This window comes from Hydra vulgaris, chromosome 06 (assembly GCF_038396675.1).
Source record: "Hydra vulgaris chromosome 06, alternate assembly HydraT2T_AEP".
Lineage (NCBI taxonomy): Eukaryota > Metazoa > Cnidaria > Hydrozoa > Anthoathecata > Hydridae > Hydra > Hydra vulgaris.
Genome location: NC_088925.1, coordinates 56,574,338 through 56,596,393, shown reverse-complemented (window position 1 = coordinate 56,596,393; position 22,056 = coordinate 56,574,338). Strand labels below are relative to the sequence as shown.

Genomic DNA, 22,056 nt, shown 5'->3' with positions numbered 1-22,056 from the left:
TCAACAAACCCGGTACATTAGCAAACGTATCTGTAGTGAGCGCGCTCAATAAGCATAATAGGGACGTGACTAATAGAGAGAAGAGAATTGTTGTGTTTGGTCTACCTGAATCTGTAAAAACTCAACCAAGCGATATAACTAAAGATGTCACCACGGAATTCAAAAAGGTTATGGCATCCTTAAATAAATCAGTCAATATAGTCAGAGTTGAACGTTTCAAAAAAAATAAGAGCTTTAATTCTGGTAAACCTGCTCCTCTTATAATTGAAGTTGATTCGGTATCTATCAGAAACGACGTTATAGCATCGGCAAAACAATTAGCATCGGGCAATTTTAAAGATATATTTATACGTCCTGACCGCACAGCAGCAGAACAAAGTGAATTCAATAAATTAAACTCAGAAAGAAAAGCAGCTAATTCTGACCTTGACAAGCTTGGAAAACTTGACAAGCCCTTTAGATTTGTCATCCGCAGCGATAAATTGCGATGCATTGATGTCTCACAGGAAGTTGAAATCAATGGTCGTAAAAAGCATCCTTTCATCAAATGGAATGGATGCTTTTTACGACTATTGAAAACACAATGAATCAAAGTGTTTACCTGCGAATATTTATTTAAATGCATTAAATACAAAAATAAAATCTGCTAAACCTAACCCTAAAAATACATTTTTAAAATGTTTTTATACTAACGCAACTTCCCTTAATCCGGATAAAATGAACGAATTATCTGCACTTTGTGACTTAAACATGTATGATTTAATCTTTATTTCTGAGACATGGTTTACTGAAATATCTGCTTCTCAATTGAACAACTACTCACTAGTAAAGAAAAATCGAATTAGTCACGGTGGAGCTGTTGCTATCTACATCAAGCGTAATCTAGTCGTGAATGAGGTATCTGATCGTCATCTAAGAGAGATCTTAAACAACAGCAACTCCGAACAAATATGGTGTGAAATTAAAATCGGTAACGAAATTGTTCTTATTGGTTGTGTCTATAGACTACCTTTATCGAATATAAATGATAAAAATAAAACAATTATATTGGCTAAGCAAGCTGTTGATAGAAAAGCGTATAGTTGTATGTTACTAGCAGGTAATTTCAACTTTCCGGAAATCAAATGGCACGATGATGACAGGATCGAATTACTAAGTGGTCAAAATAGTGCGGCAAGTGTTTTTCTTGATACTTTGGCTAATCATAACCTAGAACAATTAGTTGATTTCTCAACATTCAAAGCATCTATTGGTAAAGCAAAAAACATTTTGGATTTAATTATTACAGACTTATCAACAAGAGTAATCAACTTATCTAGCTCTCTGCCGTTAGGTAATTCGTCACAAGGTCATCGCATACTGAGTTGGGATTATGTCGTCCTTTCTAAAAATGAGACTACTTTCTCAAACAAAAAATATGACTTTAATAAAGGTGACTATATAAATTTCGGTAAAAAGATTATGGAAACTAACTGGAAGCAATTATTTGAAAATAAAAACACTAATGAGTGCTATGAACTTTTCTGCAATAAATATAATAAACTCAGCAAGCAATTTATTCCGTTAAAAAAAGTCCATACCACCCGTAATGCGCCGTGGATGAATAAGGAGGTACTGGCTATGATAAAGCAAAAAAAACAACTGGGCAATTACTTATCTGCGACTAACTGGCGATCAGCGACACTGATTCGTGAATATAGGAAACTAAGAAGTCAAGTGCAGAAAGCATGTAAACGTTGTGTTCGAGTATTTGAAGCACAACTAGCATCAGATAAAAGTAATCCTAAAAGGGTGTACGCTTATGCTAAGGCGCAACAGAATGTTCATGTATCTTTTAGTGCTATATCTGATGCAAAAGGTGAAACGTTAACAGAGGGAATACATATCGCAAACAGACTTAACGAGCACTTCAAATCAGTTTTTGTAGATGATAGTAAAAGTAGTCAGTTACCTATTTTTGAGAGAAGGCATTATCAAGAAGACTTAGGCGATATAACTATTAACTTTGAAGCGACGCTAGCTTATTTGAAAGGTTTGAACCCGAATAAATCTATTGGTGCTGATAACATTAGTCCAAAGGTACTTAAAGAATGCGCAGCTCAAATGACTTACCCTCTTACTTTACTTTACAATAAAGCACTGTCCGAAGGCTCAACACCTACAGCTTGGAAACAGTCACACGTCACACCGTTGTTTAAAAAAGGTAGTCGTCTTGATGCCGCTAATTACAGACCAGTGTCTATCACATCAGCTCCATGCAAAGTAATGGAAAAGATTATCAGGGAACAGATCACTAAATATCTTGAAAAAACGAGCAGCATCTTACATAATCAACATGGATTTATGTCCAAAAAAGGATGCACATCTAACTTATTGGAGAGTGTCGACTACATCACGAAAGCGTTAAGTAAAAGAAATTTTGTCGATATTGCATTTTTGGACTTCGCGAAAGCGTTTGATAAAGTTTCTCACCGTAGACTACTTCATAAATTGAAAGCATATGGGATTAATGGCAATGTTCTAAAATGGATTGAGTCATTTTTGATTAGTAGAAAACAGCGAACTGTTTTAGGTGAACACTCTAGCGACTGGACCGATGTTCTAAGCGGAGTTCCTCAAGGGTCTGTACTTGGTCCAACATTATTTATCATTTATGTAAATGACTTAACGGATAAGTTAAAATCAGTTCATAAAATCTATGCTGACGATACTAAACTGTTACAAGAAATAAGACCTGAGTTTCACGATGCTGATTGCCTGATCCTACAAAATGATTTAAACATTGTCACAGAATGGTCAAAGGAATGGCTGATGGAGTTAAATGTTCAAAAATGTAAAGTTATGCACCTTGGTTATGGAAATAGTAATCATGAATATGTAATGAATGATGGAAATGCATCACTTACTCTTGAGGCAACGGATATTGAGAGGGACCTGGGTATCTTCATATCTAATGATCTAAAATGGAATCAACACATACAGGTTGAAACACGTAAAGCGAGTATGATACTTGGCCTATTAAAAAAGACATTTAGATCAAGAGATATGGAAGTATGGAGTAAGTTATACACTACGTATGTTAGGCCGCACCTGGAATTCGCTATTCCGGTATGGTGTCCTTACTTAAAAGGTGACATCAAAGAAATCGAAAAAATTCAGCGCAAAGCAACAAAAGTACCTCATGATTTAATAGGATTACCTTACGCTGAAAGGTGTCGTCGACTCAATTTTATTACTTTGGAAACTCGCAGGAGACGTGGCGACTTAATCCAACAGTTTAAGCTAGAAAACGGTTTTGAGAGTATCAATTGGCATAATCCACCAATTCGCAGATCATCTTCCAATGTCCTAATGCGTGAATTCACATATAATAATGCTCGTCACAATTTTTTTACAAATCGTATTGTCAATGATTGGAATAACTTGCCGTCAGCATGCAAAAAGGTTCCGTCAGTTAACGCATTTAAGAATAGAATTGACAAGTATTTTTTTTCTCCAGCTGCAAACAGTACATCTTTTACTGAAGATGAGCTACACGTTTATTAATTAATTCGTGCTTTAGCAGCTACAAATATTGGCTTTTTAGATACTATTTGTCATAGATGTAAACTTGAATTAAATGAAAGCAATCTTTTTTCCCTTTTCCCAATTTTGATATTAACTTACTTGCTATGAACAACAATTGCTTTTTTTTTTTTTACTTTAAGTTTATATTTCACAAACCATAAATTTTTGTATAATTTTGTTTGTTTGGTTTTTAATTATTTGTCATTTTATCTACGAGGACTTATTTAAATATATTACTATTACTATTACTATTACCGGATACGTTTCCAACAACTCTCTTGTTCCATCAAAGATGTTACGATAAGTATGTGAATATAAAAATATTAAACATTCTACAATTTCGGAAAAATAGAGCAGAAAAAGTCAACGAGAGTGTAGTCGTGGATGATGCATCCTCATGCATCATCTGAGCGCAGAAGCTCAGCTTGAAAGGAGATAGATCAGATATATTAAAAAACCCTTGAGTGAGAAATGCAGGCAAAGAAAATTACCCTTTTTTTCACGTTCTTTATTGTTTTATGTACTACTTTGAAGTTAAAAAAATTTTCCTTATTCAGGAAAGATTATTGCGGATGAATAATGGTGCAATTGCTATCGCAAAAAGACTAATAAAGATAGGAGCGGAGTGAAATGCTTATAAAATGCGTATCGGAGAGTGCCGCAAACATGTTAAATGAAAACGCTGTAAGTAAAGCTGGCATCCCTCGACTCATAGCTAGTATATCGGACACAGAATACTCCAAAATATTTTGTTCGGATTTCAACAAGTTTTAGATTTAAAATTAGCTTCAAATTAAATCTTTATAATTTATTATCTTTTTGAAAACAGGGATGGAAACTTCTCCGTAAGAAGAACGAGCGGTACGTTTAACAAAGTTCCAACTGATCAATCCATTGAACAAGCAATTAATCGTGATCAGAAATGCTAAGGGGGAATAAAAGTTTATAGTACGTCTGAAGGAACCATTCAACGCTGGGTACTTACAAATCATACTGTTTCAAAATAACAAATAGAGGTCCTTTTAAGCAAAGAGATTCTTTGGTAAATATTTGTTCTGGAATAGAAGCACCTGATGAGTTAAGAGAAAATTTATTGAATGCACAACCAATCGGGGAGGCAGAGTTCCAATAGTTCTTTAGAGAGCGCATTAAATCTTCAACAGTTTCTTTTTACGTTCCAATCAAAATGTGTTGTCTGCAAACATTTAACAATTTAAAATTGAAAAATATTTATTGCCTTAAAGAGAAATCATTTACTATATCAGTCGAACGAAGCATGTTTGGGAGATTACTAGTTATTGCAAGAAGTAAAGAAGGTCAACCTTTGAAACAAATACTATGTTATTCTTTAAGTCCTATCCCATGGGCGATGGAATTACCTTATGGTAGCCTCGTCAAAACAAACAAAATGAATCTTCTTCGTAAGTTAATTTACTACTGTTACTATAGGTATTGATAAATCCTCTTATTCAATTTGCAGTTTAACTTGAAATAGTTGCCGGTAGCCAAAATCATTTGTTTGTTAAAAACATATTAGTCATTCTAAAATAATTAATAAATATTTCCTAAATACTAAGTTTTAGTATTAAGGTAACATTTTCAGTATAAGTTTACTAATTTTAGCAACTTTTAAGAACAATAGAATCTTCGGTGGATCGAGAGCACTTTGAGGAATTTGTTTTACAGGTTCCTCAAAGTGCTGCACATGTTTTTGATGAAACAACAATTCTGCAACACCTTGCTAACATTAAACTCAAAGCTTTAGGAGATATTTTAGAATTTATTTTAAATCTAATTCTGAAGGGATCCACATTATATTTTGTGACAGACCAATACCAACCTGGCTCGATAAAATTATCTGAACATGTTCGAAGAATAAGTTTTTCTTTAGATGTTGTTATTTGTTATAAGGATTTTTCAATAGGTTATCTAACGTTTGACGTAAATCTGCATTTTTTAGTTTGATAAAAAAATATACATCAGCGTGACGTCATTAGTACCAAAGGGCCCAAATTTGACCCTTTAAGCACATTCAGAAAGGCACGTAAAGTTTTTCTCATTTAAGACATCAACCTTAAACTACTTAATTAGTTTTTGTAATGTCCACTTCATTTCCAAGAAAAAATTACACGTAGCGTCCAGACTAATGATATTAAACTTTTTTTCTCGCTTAACCCATCCCATTCGATTTTAACTTTTTCGCTTTCCCGACCTTTGCTTTTAAAATTTTCGCTCTTAAAAGTTTCGCTTTAAAGACATCGAACCAATAATTATATTTTGAGATCAATGGAAATAACTCATTCTAGTTACAGGCCGTGACACGCGAAGTTTAGAAAATAATTTAGGGGTCGATTTCAACTTCCTAAGTTATAAAAATGGTGAAAAAATGCTGTGTCTATGGCTGTGCTACGAATTACCTATCGCAGAAAAAAAGTCAAACGATTGTAAAACATCAGTTTACAGATTTCCAAGAGACGAAGAAGAAAGAATATGGATAAAATGTATTTCTGATGCTAATTTAAAAGTGTCAAGCAACAATGTAGTCTGTGAACTACATTGGCCCCAAAACTTCGAAAAAATTAAAGTAAAAGGAAGCGAAAGACCATAGAACCCACCATCAATTTGGCCTAATGTTCCTTTTAATCAAATACCAACACCTATACTATCTTTAAGATCAGCTAAATGTGCATCATCCTCTAGCCGAAATTATTTTGACGAAATTGATTTATTTTTAACAAAAGTTATTTTGACTTCGACGTTTTTTGTGAGACATTGCTAAATAAAAAACACAATTTTTCTGTAGAAACTATAGCTTTTATTTTAGATAGCAAACTTTGTGTACAATCGACACACTTTAGTTATGTACCACCAAAGTTTCTCATTACATTTGATAGTTCTTTGCTTTAATCCTTTTTCAATGGTGTGAAAAAAAAAGTCCATAGTGTATTTAATTTTGTTAATACTTGATCTAAATTTGAAGAAATTTTAAGATATCTGAACTTTTTGACACCAAATAATAAAGAAATAGTTATGAATGAGCAAATTAATTCGATGAACACAAGCAAGTACAGTCTCAGCGTAATCATCAGAGCATTTGAGTATTTTTCTACCTCTCGTACTTTTTATAAAAACTATGTGATGATTTTAAACTACTTTCTATTTGAACATTAACAAGCATAACCTCAAAAGTATCAAAATTTGATGATTTTTTTTTTAAAGCAAGTTTTTGATAGTTTAAGTGATATTGAGAGAACTTGTATTATTCTTCATGACGAAATTTATGTTAAAAAAATGCTATTGTATCACAAAGGTGCTGTTTTTGAAAAAGCTTTAGATGACCCAGATTCTATTGCAAAAACTATTTTAGGTGTCATGATAACTTGTATGTTTGGTGGGCCTAAATTTCTTATAAAAATGTTATCAGTAAGCAAATTAAATTCTCAATTTTTATTTGATCAAATTCAGTTGACTGTAGAAGCAGTAAAAGAGTCAAACGGTGAAGCAAAGGCAGGTATATGTGACAAAAATCGAACTACTCAAGCATTTTTTTAAAAATTTGTTACATTTCCTGATAGACCTTGGTTAACCACCAATGGAACTTTTTTGTTGTTTGACTTTTTCCACTTGATAAAAAACATCCGAAACAACTGGCTTACAGAAAAAACGGGAGAGCTTGTTTTTTATGAAAATGGTGAAAAAAGTTTGTTGGAAGCATTTAAAAAAACTTTATGAAGCTGAATCAAATTGTCTGATAAAACTTTCTGATTTGAATAAAGTTTCTGTTCGACCAAGTCATATTGAAAAAAAATCTGTTTCTACATGTCTAAAGGTGTTTTCTAACAAAACATACACTGCTCAACTTAATCACCCCGAAACCTCAAAGATCTCAAACATCTCAAACATCTCAAACATCTCAAACATCTCAAACATCTCAAACATCTCAAACATCTCAAACATCTCAAACATCTTAAACATAAAGCGAAACTGCAGATTTTATTAAACTGATAGTCACTTGATGGAAAATTTTAAATGTAAAAAGTGTTAATTTGGATTGTAGATTTAATGATGATCGACAAGCTGTCATCAGAGATCCGAGTGATGAGAAATTAAAGTTTATTTTGGATTTTGGAGAAATGGCACTACGCATAACAAGTAATCAGGGAAAACGCATTAAACAGTTAACATGATACAGGACATTCCAAAAATTATACCTGTAAAGAAATTTTGAGCTGAAAAAAGCATTATTAGGAGAAACGCACAAGTATGTTCTGTTAGGAAAATTCACTACAGACCCACTTGAAAAAGAATTCAGAAAGTTAAGACAAGGATCTGGTGGTACATATTTTTAAAGTGTTCAACAAATAATTGAAAAGTTCAATATTTATAAAATTTCTCTTTTGTTGACTGTTGTAAACCATAATAAAATAGTAAAACCATAATAATAATATTGTTGTAAACTATAATAAAAAAGTCTTTCATGTATATTTTGGCTTTTATCAAATATAAGAAAAAGGCTATACAAGAACTACAAACATCTATCGTATATAAATAGCGTAACTAATAACCGTATGTATAATAGATTATATATAAATAGCGTTACTAATAACTGTAATATTCAGAAGACAGGAAGTGACGCCATTAATATTATATTACATTATTACTTAAATTATAACAGTCTTCTCCACGTTAGGAAAGTTTTAGGGCGGAGAGTATAGGCTTAACCTCTGATATTATACTAAGAAGGAAAGTAGTTGTCGAGATACTTTGGCCTCTTCATAACGCGTCCTGTTCTTGAGGATATGTTAGTAAGATTTTGTTGTAGTTGACTGATTACTAGGGATACTATCTATAATTTAGTTCTCAACTAATTGGCTTGAAGTTACTTCGTTGGTTTCGTTTAGTTCTTCTTGCTTTCTGTTTATTGAATTACTGATGTTGTTGCTAACGATCATCTGTTCAATGTTCAAATCGCCGGATTGTTGTTGGACTGATTCTGTTGGGGGATTTAGGTCTTCTAGTGGGGCGAGGTCTTTTGTTGAAACAGTATCAATTTTTCCATTTTGAAATTTTATTCGAACGTAGTGGGGCAATATTGTTTCTAGCAGTTGAACTCTGTCAACGAGTGGATCTCCTTTCATTCGTACCTGACGTCTGTAAAGGATTGTGGAATCCTGTTCTGTTAAGAAGTTAGGTAAAACAGTGCCTATTATTGATGAGCGTTGAAAGTTCATCATCCTCTGATGGGGTGTTTCCTTAGTGACGGTACACAGAAGTCCTCTTATGGAGGACAAAGCCATTTGCAATACTATTTCCCATTTCTCTTTTCCTAGACTTGAGGTTTTCAGAGCTAGACTAACAGCTTTTAGTATTGTTCCGTTTATTCGTTTACACTGACCATTGCCTTGGGGATGGTAAGGAGTGGTTTTAGTTTTAATTACTCCGTTCTTTTCTAGAAAAACTTTAATTTTTAAGCTTTCGAACTGAGTTCCACGATCTGTATGAATAGATGATGGAGCACCGAATAATGAAAAGAGGCTGAGAAGGTGTTGTATAACAGTGTCAGCTAATATGTCTTGACAGGGGAATGCAAATGGGTAGCGTGAGTACTCGTCAAACACCACGAGGATGTTTTTGTTTGCTGTAGTGAATTGTAAATGTCCAACAAAGTCCATCGATAAGCGTTCCCAAAGCCTTGTTGCCTGAATGAGACGACATGTGGGTGGTTCATAAAAACGTGGTTTGAATTCATTGCTAATTGTACATATGTTTGTTAATTGTTTGATTTCTGCGGTGGAGTATGGTAATTTTCTTGTTTTGCAGTAATGTATTATTCTTGTAACTCCGGGATGGCATAGTTTGGAATGGATACTGTAAAACGCTTTAGTGTTATTTACAGTCGAGCAACATCTTAAAAGGGCATTAGTTACAATGTTTTGGTTCCCCGGCTTTTAAGAGATTGTATAATTAATATCAACTAATTCTAAACGCCATCGTGTTAATTTTTCATTTTTGATTTTTGTGGCACTCTGTTTATTGAAAATAAGGGAAATGGATCTTTTGTCGGTTATTATATTAATATATGGTACTGAATTAATCAGATGCCTCCATCTTCTACAGCACTCCACTATGGCATCCGCTTCTTTTTCAACTGTCGCATGCTTCCTTTCGGCATAAGGTAATGTTCTTGAAGAGAAAGCAACGGGCCTGGCAAGTTGTAATAGTGTTCCTCCGAGTGCTGAGTCGGAGGCATCAGTTTCTATTGCTAATGAAACTTTTAAATTAGGGGAGGCTATACAAGCTTTAACAAGTTTATTTTTGAGTATTTTTATTGCTTCTTTGGCATGTGGGGTTAAACCCTTTGTTGGAAAATTGTCTCTTGCTTGGGTAAGTGGGACAGTTAATGCTGTGCAATTGTGTATCCACTTAGCGTAATAAGCAAACAAACCTATTATTCGGTTTTTCGCTCTTTTAACGATCAGGCTCAGGCATATTTATCAGTGCTTCGTATCTTTTTGGGTCTGTCTTTATAGTTCCATTTTCAATAATATGGCCTAAGAATTCGACATGACTATTTTAAGTATTAAGTCATCGATTCGTGGTGTAGGATATGAATCGAGCGGAGTGTGTAAATTAATTGTATTTGAATCACGAGGCGATTTTTATTTCCTGTTGATACTACAAAACATTGAGCTCGCCAAGGGCTGCGGCTTACTTGAATTGTATATTTTTTTAGTAAGCGGTTTATTTAATCTGTTATGACGGAGATATTTTTGGGAATACGTTGTGAGGTTGTAGCTACTGCTTTTATTTTGTTAATATCGATTCCAGGTATTAAAGCGTATGTTGAACATTTCATACTTTTTGTTGCTAAACAGAATTATAGAGGCTCTTTGTTGCCTTTAAAATTGATGGTAATTGAGGAATGACATGTTAACACGTTCATTCCAATAATTACTAAAAGTACATTTTTTCGTTGCGCCACCAAGTTGTTCCCAACGAGAAATTGTAGGGGAAAGGCGCCTATGATGGCATAGCGCCTATGATGGCATACCGGTCATATTTCCATTAAAATTGGTTTTGGTAAAAAAATGATTAGACCTATATGACTATACTGACTTTACATTAGTTTTAGTGAAAAAACGTCCCTTGTGCTGTTGCAGTTTTATTTCCTTCGTATATTTAAGATTGTGATTTTACTATTAACTGTGCAGAAATGAAATTTTCATGCATTTTATATTCAAGTTTTGTGCATTTAGTGGAATAGTTACTTTAGTTTTATCTTTTGAAAAAAGCAGACACAGCTTGTTTTAATGAAAATGATGACTTTTACCCATGATGGCATACTGACGAGTTGGGGGTGTTGAAATATTGACGAGTTGGGAAAACTTTTATTTTTTATAAGAAAAACTTATTTTTAAGTAAAGTTAAAAGAAAGCAATGCTCCAAAATTTTTTTTTGGTCCAAAAAATACGTAAAACGCAATATATCCTATGCGCATGCGCAAAATTTTACAATGCTGGTGTGTAGCATGAAATGGTAAATTAGGATGGTTTCGAGTAATTTCTGGCTTTTCTGAGGGAAGACTCTAAGGTTAATTGAAATCATTAAGTTACCCTCGATCCTAACTAGCCCCATCCTCCCCTATGCCATCATAGGAGCAGTGGTTGCCTATGATGGCATACTTGTGCTTTTTTTTACAATAAGAATAACTTATAAAAAAAATTAAAACTGATGAAAACTCCCAGGGTAATTATTGTTCTAGATGTAACAAGGAATGTATCCATATCAAAACTTTTATTTTTGGTCTTCAGGATACTGAATAATGAAGCTTCAAAGTTAAGTATGCCATCATAGGCGCCTTTCCCCTACTTTTAGTTTTTCGCTAGCCAATAATAATGAACCATGGAAGATAACTTTTAATGTCGAGTTATCTGCCAGTGATATCTTTGAGGTAGATTGAGTATCGTATAAAAATTTCCATTGTCGAAGAAGTTTTAATGTAATAAAAGTTTTGTCGGACCCAGTATCTAACAGTGCTAATGTTAGATTTTCGTTTACGGTGACGTTAATTAGCTTATCAGGTGAGTCAATTGCTGCTATGACCGTAGATATTATTGTGTTATCATCCTTTTCGTTATATTCTTTAACAACTGCTGCTTTGGTGTAAGTTTTGTTTTCTTTCTTAGAAAGACAGACAGTGTCCAGTGGCCCTTTCTATGACAATGTGTACATGTAGAGTTTCGTGCAGGGCATTTGGTTTTTGGATGTGGATCACTACCGCACCAAAATTAGGGAGATTTGGTAAGATTATGACTTGCTGCAAAAGTTGGTAGCGTGGTAGTAGCTGTTATGGTTGTTGTCAAATTAAGGGCATCTTCGGTGGCCAAATCCATCGTAAGAGCTATTTTATAAAGTGACTCTAGATTGTTATCTTCAAGTACTCGTTGATGAATAGAAGGTGAGCGAATACTAGCTATAAAAGCATCACATATTAGTAGGTTACTATGTTGATCTGCTGTTAGAGGTTTTGTTGGATATTTTCTGGAAAATTGTTTTAAGTTACTCATAGAGCTTTCAATCGATTCCCCTTCTTTTTGTTTAAAAGAGCGAAGTTTATGGCGCATCATGATCGCTGTCGATCTTTTTTGATACTTGTTATCAAAAATTTTGATTGCATTGTCGTATGATGTAACATCATGAATAATCGTAAAAGTTTTCACTCCGCATAGAACGAATAAGACTTGAAGCTTACAGTCCTCTGGGATTGTGGCTTTATCTAAATAAATTGATAGCATTTTTTTCCAGTATCTATAATCTTCTTAGTTTGGTTCGTCGCACAGTACTTTTTTGAATATTTTTGCATCCATACTGATTTATATTTATATATAATGAAATTTACCTTATATTCGATAAAATTGTTTTAAACCATAATAAAATAGTAAAACCATAATAATAATATTGTTGTAAACCATAATAAAAAAGTCTTTAATGTATATTTTGGCTTTTATCAAATATAAGAAAAAGGCTATACAAGAACTACAAACATCTATCTATAAAGTCTTATTTTATATATATTGGTAATATTTATATACTCTATACGAAATTATTTATTTTTTACGGAATCAATCTCGAGGCGTGGCGATAAGACAAATTATGTCTTCTTCTTGCCCCGGCCATTTGTATATTGGAAATATTGGTTGTATTTATATTTTTATACGGCAAAAAATGGAAAGAAAAAAAAAAAATAATAAATAGCGTAACTAATAACCGTGTGTATAATAGATTATATATAAATAGCGTTACTAATAACTGTAATATTCAGAAGACGGGAAGTGACGTCATTAATATTACATTACATTATTACTTAAATTATAGCATTGGCATATGACATTAATGAGTCAGCATCTTATGCAGGGTATTCTTGTCAATTTTGTGGATTCTTTCTTGATGAATCTTCAGCTAAGGTCTTTGACAGTTTACCGACCCTTGAAAAAAGTATAACTGTACAATCAAAGATGTCTCTTGTTTATATTGCCGGGTATGTTTCTCGAAATGATAATTTGCCTGATGAAGAAGAACTTTTGACTAAAACAATGTTTTATTAGGAAAAGTTTGGGCAATATCTAAAATCTGTTCATACAGGTGGGTTAAAAATTAAGTTTGACAATACTGTCCAATGGGTTTTCTTCTCATTTGTACTCTTTACCTCAATTGAAGATAAAATTTGTCGAACATCCCTGTGCAACAGTTTTATGCTTTTATCTGAGCATTACTCTTTTGATATGGAACGACATCATGGTAATATACTGTCTAATATTTTAATTAAAAACTACTACAAACTTTCAACGCCAAAATCAAGTAAAGAACCATCTCTGAAAATTTTAAAGTTGTCTTGTTAGGTTGACACTTATTCATTGACACTTTTATTGCTTTTTACCTGTTATTGTTAACCTAATTAATTTGTTTATTTAATTTATTCCTTTCTGTTTTATAATTTCATAATTATTCCTTATAGTAATACTTTTAAGTATTCTCTATAAGCATTATAATATATTCTTATTTAAAGATGTAGTTACCCAGTATTTGTACTGTAGTATTTTACTAAAATACTGCAGTATTTTATTTAGTTTTCTTTTTTACCTGATTTGAAACTTGTTTTTATTTCATTGTTTTGGATATTTTTGGAATTAAGATAACAACAATTATTAATAAGTTTATTGATAAATTATTAATAATGATAAATTTATTAATAAATCAATAAGTTCGAAAAGATTTAAAAGTTGTTTTTATTAATTTATATGAATCTTTACATAATCTATTGTATTATATTACGGGAGTCATTAAATAATACATGTCATGATTTAAAACAAGTTATATTCGTCATATCGATTTTTTGAAATATCAGCCCTTACATTATTTTCTAAATTTCGCGTGTCACGGCGTGTTACTTATAGAGCGCCATGATCTTATATAATTTATCTTAGTTCTAAAATGTTTTTTTTTTGTTTTTGATTTTTAAAATATTTAAACAAAATTTGATACCATAAACGAGAAAATGTCTTGTTTGTGGTCTTGTCTACAAACCTTGTCTGTAAAATGAATTTTCGCCACACTCAGAACACACAATACACTTTTTCACCTTAGAGGCTTGAAGCTTCCTATGCAATTCAAAGCGTTTTAAAAAAAGACGAAGCTTCTGCTCCTGATTTCTTACTGAATACAATTGTCTTAGTTCCTTATTTAAGCTGTTATACAAACTCTCCCTCCTTTTCACTAAGCAACCCATTACTTTTATGCAATTTTACAAATAGATTGAAAATGATTTCATGCATTTTTTGCGTGATATATTCTTTTGGAAAGCAATGATGAAACTCAATAGCAAATAAATTTATATATAGATGAAGCTCAGCAAATACGGCATCAGAAGTAAATTTTTAAAAAAAAGAATAGGTTGCAACTTATTAAAAACCTTTAAACACACATACAAATCTATATTTCATTGCTTCATCATCAATAGCACTACAAAGTTTATAGTGGTTTTTTAATACTACTTTACAATGATTACCTAGAAATATATTACCATGGTAAGTTTGTTGCTCAACCTTTACATCTTTAAAGACCTTTTTAAGAGACCTCTCATGAGTCCGCGAGGTACTTTTGGATATTTTTTCTAGGACTTCACACTCCATCAGCGATTAAATATACCCAACGTCTAAAACTTTGCGTTGTGCACGTATAAAAGAAATTTTTTCAGAAATATAAAGGTCAAGACATTCTATATCTTCCTCCTGGCATGCTAAACACTCGTACTTCTCTATGTCACACTATAAACTCTTTTCTGATTCACCAATAATTTCACAAAATTGATGGAACCATTTCCTCATAACAACAACAACATATACAGTTTTAAAACAACTCCTAACATAATATGCAAAACATGTCGCACTACATTATCTAAAGTTATTATGGGAAAAATCACAGGAGCAATAGTTGAATCATGAAACTTATCTAGAGCTCTTAGGTTTCTACCTTGTCTATCTTTACACAAGTTCTCATTGTAAACACTTTCCAGAGATTGTCCTCCTTAAAATGTTACAACTAGCAGGTGTGTGAGGCATAGAAGCATGGTTTTTTAGAAAATTCAACTCAACTAGATCTGTAGAACTAGGGAAGCTAGCAGCTAAACCCTCGTGTCCCAGAACATCATTGATGAAATAAAAATCTCCACCTAAGAACAACCTGACTGTTTGCCTTTTAGCTTAAATCAAAACAAATATTTTGTTACATTTTTTTTTTGACGTGTTAAAATTAGGCATATTTTATCAAACTCGTTTTTACTAGGTATATTAAAATCAATTGGGAAAAGAAAGCTCATTAAACTAAATAAATTGCCTCTTATTTTAAAGAATGTTGTTAAAATGGAAATGACATTGTTAGTGATCTTATCTCCCTTAACTAATTGCTTAACAAAAGGAGTATTAGTAAAATGGGGGTTTGACGCCACTTGACGATTTCACCCCTCAAAAGCTTTTCGGCATCGGGTTTGACGCCATTTGACGCTATCACTTTTATTGAAGCCGCTTTGCTCTCGAAAATTTTGGACTCTACTTTTTTGATTTCACTCCGACCCCTTTTTTAGAAATTTTCCGATACCCCGCAGAAAACCTTCTCTCTCCACGGTTTAGTAACCATTTCATGGAGGGGAGGCTATCGAATAATATATTAGCCGTATGTTGATTGTATTTGTTGATTGTTAATATGAAACTTGAGAAAAGCAATCTCCATCGAACACAACAGTATCTACTTGCCGAATACCAGTTATTCGAGTAATAAGTATTTGGATGCCATCACCTGTATTATTAAGCTTTAGCCCCTATCCGCTCAAATGTTGATCGGAACAGCTTCTGAAATGAAGATGGACTCATTTTTGTTATATTTAGAAATGAGATCACTATCTAATATATTGTTCTCTACAAGATGGCAGAAGCTATTGATCTAAGCGAAATTGATCTTTTACTCCCTGATGGAATGCTAAAACATTTATTGATATTAATCCAGACGAAGCTTTTTCAGAAGTGGAAATAGGAGTTCCTAAAATTCCATAAGAACCAGGAGAAAAAGTTTCATTTCTTAGAAAAGAAGACTAATATTGTCACTAATTTCTTAAACACTAATATTGTCTTTTAGTAAAGACAATATTAGTCTTTAAGAAAGTGATCTAGAAACAAAATTAAAAATATTGGAAACACTTGATGTTTTTTATAAAAGATTTGAAATTGTTGGGAAAGAAAAAGATTTTAAAATAGATAAAAAAAGGACTAGGGTCAAATTTTATTATTTTGACGACAATCTTGTGTTTGATGGTATAGCACCGAAGACAAATAAATTTTACAGAATTCTGTTAACAAAAAATTATGGAACGAAATTCAAAGCTTTGAATGATAATAGTATAAGGCAGTTTATGCTTAGAGATTTAGGTATCGTTGATTTAAAAAAAGACCCACTTATTTCTGAGAAAGATCTTAAATCAATTATTGACCTTATTAATACAAATAATGAAATATTTAACTTTAAAAAAATAGATCCATCTGCAACTATTTCAAAAGGGTTAAATAACTTTGCTATAAAAACTCGATAGCATTGTTACAACTCTTTTTAAAGACGACAAAGTGGTTAATGAAAATGTAAGTAGTATATAATAAAAAATATTTACGTTGGGTGAAAAAATAGAAGATGGTAATAGTGAGATACGTAGGCTTAAAAATAAGTTGGAAAGAATTGATGAAAAAATAAAAATAATAAAAGATGGAGAACAAGCGATTTAGAATTAGAAAATACAAACCGTTACGAATGTTTGGAAGATCTTAACAAAGCATACGTAAATATAAAACTTTATGCAAGCAGACTTAATAGCCAATACTATAGAATTAGAGAACTTATTCGTCCACTTTATTATGATGATAGGCCTACTTTAAGACAACAAAAAAATAACTTTTACTCAAGATGGTTGGACAATATCTGGTGTAGTTGTTGCTATTGGTGCAATTTTTGCTTCGCTGTATAAACAGTTCAGGGGTTTTACAACTGTCACTGAAAAAGCAAAGACTGATGACAAGGGTGGTGAGAAAGAAAGTGATAAAGGCAAAATTGATAGTGCTGGAACTAAGAAAAATAAAGGCTATCTTGACCATCTTGCAAACTCTTTAAAGCGGTTAGCCTCAAAAACTGCAACGTAATTCCTATCATAGGTAATATTTTATTTTGGATTTATATTAAATGTTCCAAAATTGTTGGATTTGTTGCACAAAATGTATGGATACTTTTAATAGCCGCTGGAGCTATAACCATACGACAAATTGATATATTTATAATAGCAAAAAGAAACGAAGTGTTAAAAATAAACGACGTTAAGTCATAAAAAAAACAGTTGATACTACTACGCGTGGTGGATGGGATCCACTTGAGTATTTTAGTATGAACCAGGCAAATACAACGGCTATCCAGTTTTAATAAACAAACCTGTAGCAAGATTAGATGAGTCATATCTTGGTAAATGCAAGCATTACAACCCAACTCCAGAATTTAATCCAAACTTTAAGTTTGAACCTGTAAAGACTTTACCAAGTATAATTTTATCAATACAAGACGTTAGCAAACTGACACACCATCTACTCCTACAAAAAATGTATCACGTTGTCCGATAAAAATTGCTGATTTAGAAACTCCTGTGATATATCTTAACGCAAACTTTTCATTTCGCACAGCATACAAAAATGTATTTCATACTTATTTATATCCGGAAGTAATGCAGCCACATCAGGCTTGGGAATTTAACAGTATTACTTATATAAATGGTTAGGCTCAGGCATTTAATATTATTACTTATATAAATGTTCTAAATTATGCTGTATCATTAGCTAAGGCATATTGTGGAGTATCAACACTTATGCTTTATTGTACAAACCCTTATATGCAATGTGTTTATAGATTTCATGTTTACTAGACTGTGATGCGTATTTTTTGGCGATTAGGTCGTACATTACCATCTACAACAAAATTTGATCCATGAAACGTTGAAATTGATAATGGTCAAATTGAGAAAAAAAAAGAATTTAACATATCTAAAATGGGTTTACAAATTTGCGTATATCATTTTGACTAGAGACGTTTTATTCAAGATAGAAAAACAGGAATAATTCAAATAATAAATCTTTCAGCAGGTCAAGGTCCAGAGAGTGTGAAAGAATTTACTTCTGCAGGAGTTAGAGCGTTATCCGATAGCATACGAGCATACACAATCTGTGTTATTAACGCTTAGCTGGTTCTTAGGTCATCTATTGTTGGTGCAAATTTAGCAAATAAAGAAGCACGATTCGAATTTGTAAATGCTCTTGAAAATTATATTAAACGTCCAAAAAGTTTTAGTGATGATATAAGCCGATATCAAAGCATATTAAATAATGCAAATTCAAATCCTAACTTTAGTATCCCAGTCGGCAAATTTTGTTGTAGGGGAGAGTGTGTATGAAAGAGCCAGGTTTTGAAGGAGCCAATACCATTATTTCTACCTTACTGGCATCGGATCCTTATTGTATTTAACTCATTGTGTAACAACACTTGATACCTGTAACCCACAAAAAATTTACAGTTCTACTAAAATAAATAGCGTCGTAAGGGAGCACTAAAGATTTTGAAAATGAAAAGTAAATTTTTGTAGGTTTACTTATTTATTTTTAAGATTAAGTGTAATGTTTTATTTGATAAAAGAAACATGCTGCATTCTTATATATATCTTTGCCCTTCATTTACACAAAAAATATTAGATTAAAGCTTTTGTCAAAATTGTTTAATTTAAGGTTATGTATTTAAGCAAACAATTTTTTGAAAGAGCCGACTGTTTGTGCTATGAATAAGCCGAGTTTTTTATTTACTTTTTTATTATACTTAAATAATCGTTTTGCGCTTTAACACTTCATATATTTTTCGTAATTGAGCTTATTCTATCGAAATTAGTTGTTTTAATGACTTTTCCTGAAGTTCTAAAACATAGCTCCGTTTAAATTTAAAATAATATTTAATAACATTTTTAAAAGTCAAAGATCTGAAAAAGTCATTTTTTTTTTTAAAGTGTAAATAATTTTTTAAAACTTTTTTTGTATTGCTCGATTCATTTTATTATATTCTATCATGTATTTTATTATATTATTATGTATCTTTATTATTATGTATTCATTATTCTCAATCTCATTTAATTTTTGATTTTGAATAATTTGTAAAACTATTATTAAAGCTGTTTTATCATTTGTTTTATCATTGATTATCATAGAGTTATAAAACTTTAAGTACAATCTAATTTTGAGAAGTCTATTTAACAGTTTAATAATTTTAAAAGACTTAATATTGTTCAAAAAAAAGTTACGGCTGATAGTCGTTCGAAAAAAGTTACGGCATATTCATGGCACAGAGGTGGCTCTTTCATTGACACAATGTTATGAAAGAGCTGTTTTCTTTCTTTTTTTAAACAGGTGTATGATAGATTATTAGCATTGTTATCCGATTTATTTTAGTTTTAAAATATTACTTAATAATGTAATTATTGAATTAAAAAAAAAAAAAAAAAAGTTATTACAATTGAGTTTTTTTCACGCCATTTTAAAACTGGCTCTTTCATACACACTCTCCCCTAAATGTGGATTAGAAACTCATTTAATTACGTATCGTTATGGTATGTATGTCATTTTAGCCATTTTATCGTGTCGAACACGAATTAGAAATACGTATTAGAAGCGTATAAAGACAGGTATACAATACGACGCCTACTGAGTATCAAACTCGCATTTGAAACTCTTGTAAACACGTATAAAACACAATAACCAGAGAATATTCAATACAAAATTTTCCTGGTATTACATACGCGTTATTTACGAATTAGTTAGCATTAAACATGTTAAATAATTGTTAGTTAATAAAAAATAAATAAATAAAAAAGAATATATGTTAAATATATGCATATACTAATATAGATTAGAGATTTTCAAAAACTTAAAAATAGATTAGAATATTTTCAGTTGAAAAAATGAGTTTTTTGAGATTTTTTTGAAAAGAATCAAAGTTACATTCTTGAGAAAAATCTTTAAAACTATTTAGAACTATACTATTCCATAAAAATGGTCCGCAAAATGAAATAAAAAATTTACCAAAATTAGTTTGAGAGAATGATTGTCAAATTAAATTATTGTTCATTAAAATATATTTATTTCTATCTTTTTGTAAATACAAGTTACAAAAAGAAACGGGTGATAGGTGGATCTTGTATTTATACATAAAACAAAGAATATTAAAAACATTTAAGTCATATATATTGAGTGCTTTCATATCATATAAAAGAGGCTTCGCGTGAGCAAAATGGTCCTTGAAATTTATAAGGCGCGCTACATGCTTCTATTGCCGATAGAGAGGTTTAAGTTTAATTTTATAAGTGCTACCCTAAGCTATGTTTGCATAGTTAATATGGCAATGAATAAACGGATAATATAATTGAATTAAGGTATGCTTATCAAGAACGTTTTTTATTTTGTATAAAATTCATAAACTCTTTGAAATTTTACTGCAATATGGCTTTTCCATGTAAGATTTTCATCGATATATACACCTAAAAATCTTGTCACCAGAACTCTTTTAATAACTATGTTATCGATAAAAAGAAAAGTTGCTAGGCAGCTGGTTCTTTTTACCATAAGAATGAAAAAGAATCCATTTAGTTTTATCAATATTTAATGATAGTTTGTTTAATCTAAACCATCGGAAATAAGTTAGAATCATCAGCAAACATAATTGTCATTAGGTGAGTTGGCACTTCAGTCATGTGACTTTTCCGTGTGATAAGTTCATAATGTAAATATTGACGAATTTTTTGGGAATCATTTTAATGCTATGACTGAGATGAATAAAATAAATTAGTATCGTCTGCGAATATAATGACATCAAGTTTTTTTAAGACTTTTGGAAGATCATTAATGTATATTAAGAACAATAAGGGAGCTAGAATGGAACCTTGGGAACGCCACATTTAATCTTAAGCACTTTTGAACAGATATTTTTATCAGTATTAACACATTGCTATCTGTTTAGCAAAAAGTTTTTAAACCAGAGTAATGCAACATTTTTTACGTCATATTTTTCCAATTTTTTGAGCTGGATAGCATGAACAACAGTATCGAATGCTTTCGATAGATCTATAAAGATTCCTAGAAGGAATTCTTTATTAACAAATGAGTAGTTGATACTATTTACAAGGTCTACGATTGCATGTATGGTAGCATGCTGCTTTTGAAAGCCGAATTGTTTTGTATTTAAGAAATTGTTGTTTGTTATTTATTTGTATAATTTATTATAAATTATTCGTTCGAGGAGTTTTGAGAATACAGGAAGAATTGAGATTGATCTATAATTGTTTAGTTAGTATGGTTCTTCAGTTTTATATATTGGGACAATTTTTACAACTTTTAATTTCTCTGGAATGGTTCCTGTTGTAATTGAAGATTTAAATATTTCGGATAGGGGTTTCTTTAATATCGGAAAGATACTCATTACTACATTGCTACAAATTTCATCAATTCCTGGTGCTTTATTAATTTTTAAAGAGTTTTTTGTATTTTCGAGTTCTTCATAGCTTAATTTAATGAAAGTTAGTTCGCTATTTAGATCAGAAAAATAATTTTTAAAGGAGTTATTTGGATTGAATTTTAAACGCCATTGTTAGGGCCAAAACTTGCGAAGAAATTGTTGAATTGTTTGGCAATAGAGTTCTTACCGTTGTCTTCTGTTTCATTTATAATAATTCTATCTGGTAAGCTATTTGTTTCTTTTGTTTTTTTCCGATTATTTCTTTCATGATGTTTCATGTTTTTTTGAAGTAATTTTTTCTTTTTTTTTTTTGAAGTAATTTAAAATAATAAATGTTTTCTGATTTTTTCGAAAAGATGTTTA

The 22,056-nt window shown here is 31.5% G+C and overlaps 1 protein-coding gene across 1 annotated transcript; it reads left to right on the top strand.

Annotated features, from left to right (window-relative positions):
- The first annotated feature begins 717 nt into the window (after nucleotides 1-717).
- On the top strand, nucleotides 718-7,119 carry LOC136081527 (uncharacterized). Its single transcript, XM_065798852.1, has 3 exons — nucleotides 718-3,537; nucleotides 5,191-5,508; nucleotides 6,787-7,119. The coding sequence occupies exons 1-3, from the start codon at nucleotides 718-720 to the stop codon at nucleotides 7,117-7,119; spliced, it is 3,471 nt and encodes a 1,156-aa protein (XP_065654924.1).
- Nucleotides 7,120-22,056: the final 14,937 nt, after the last annotated feature.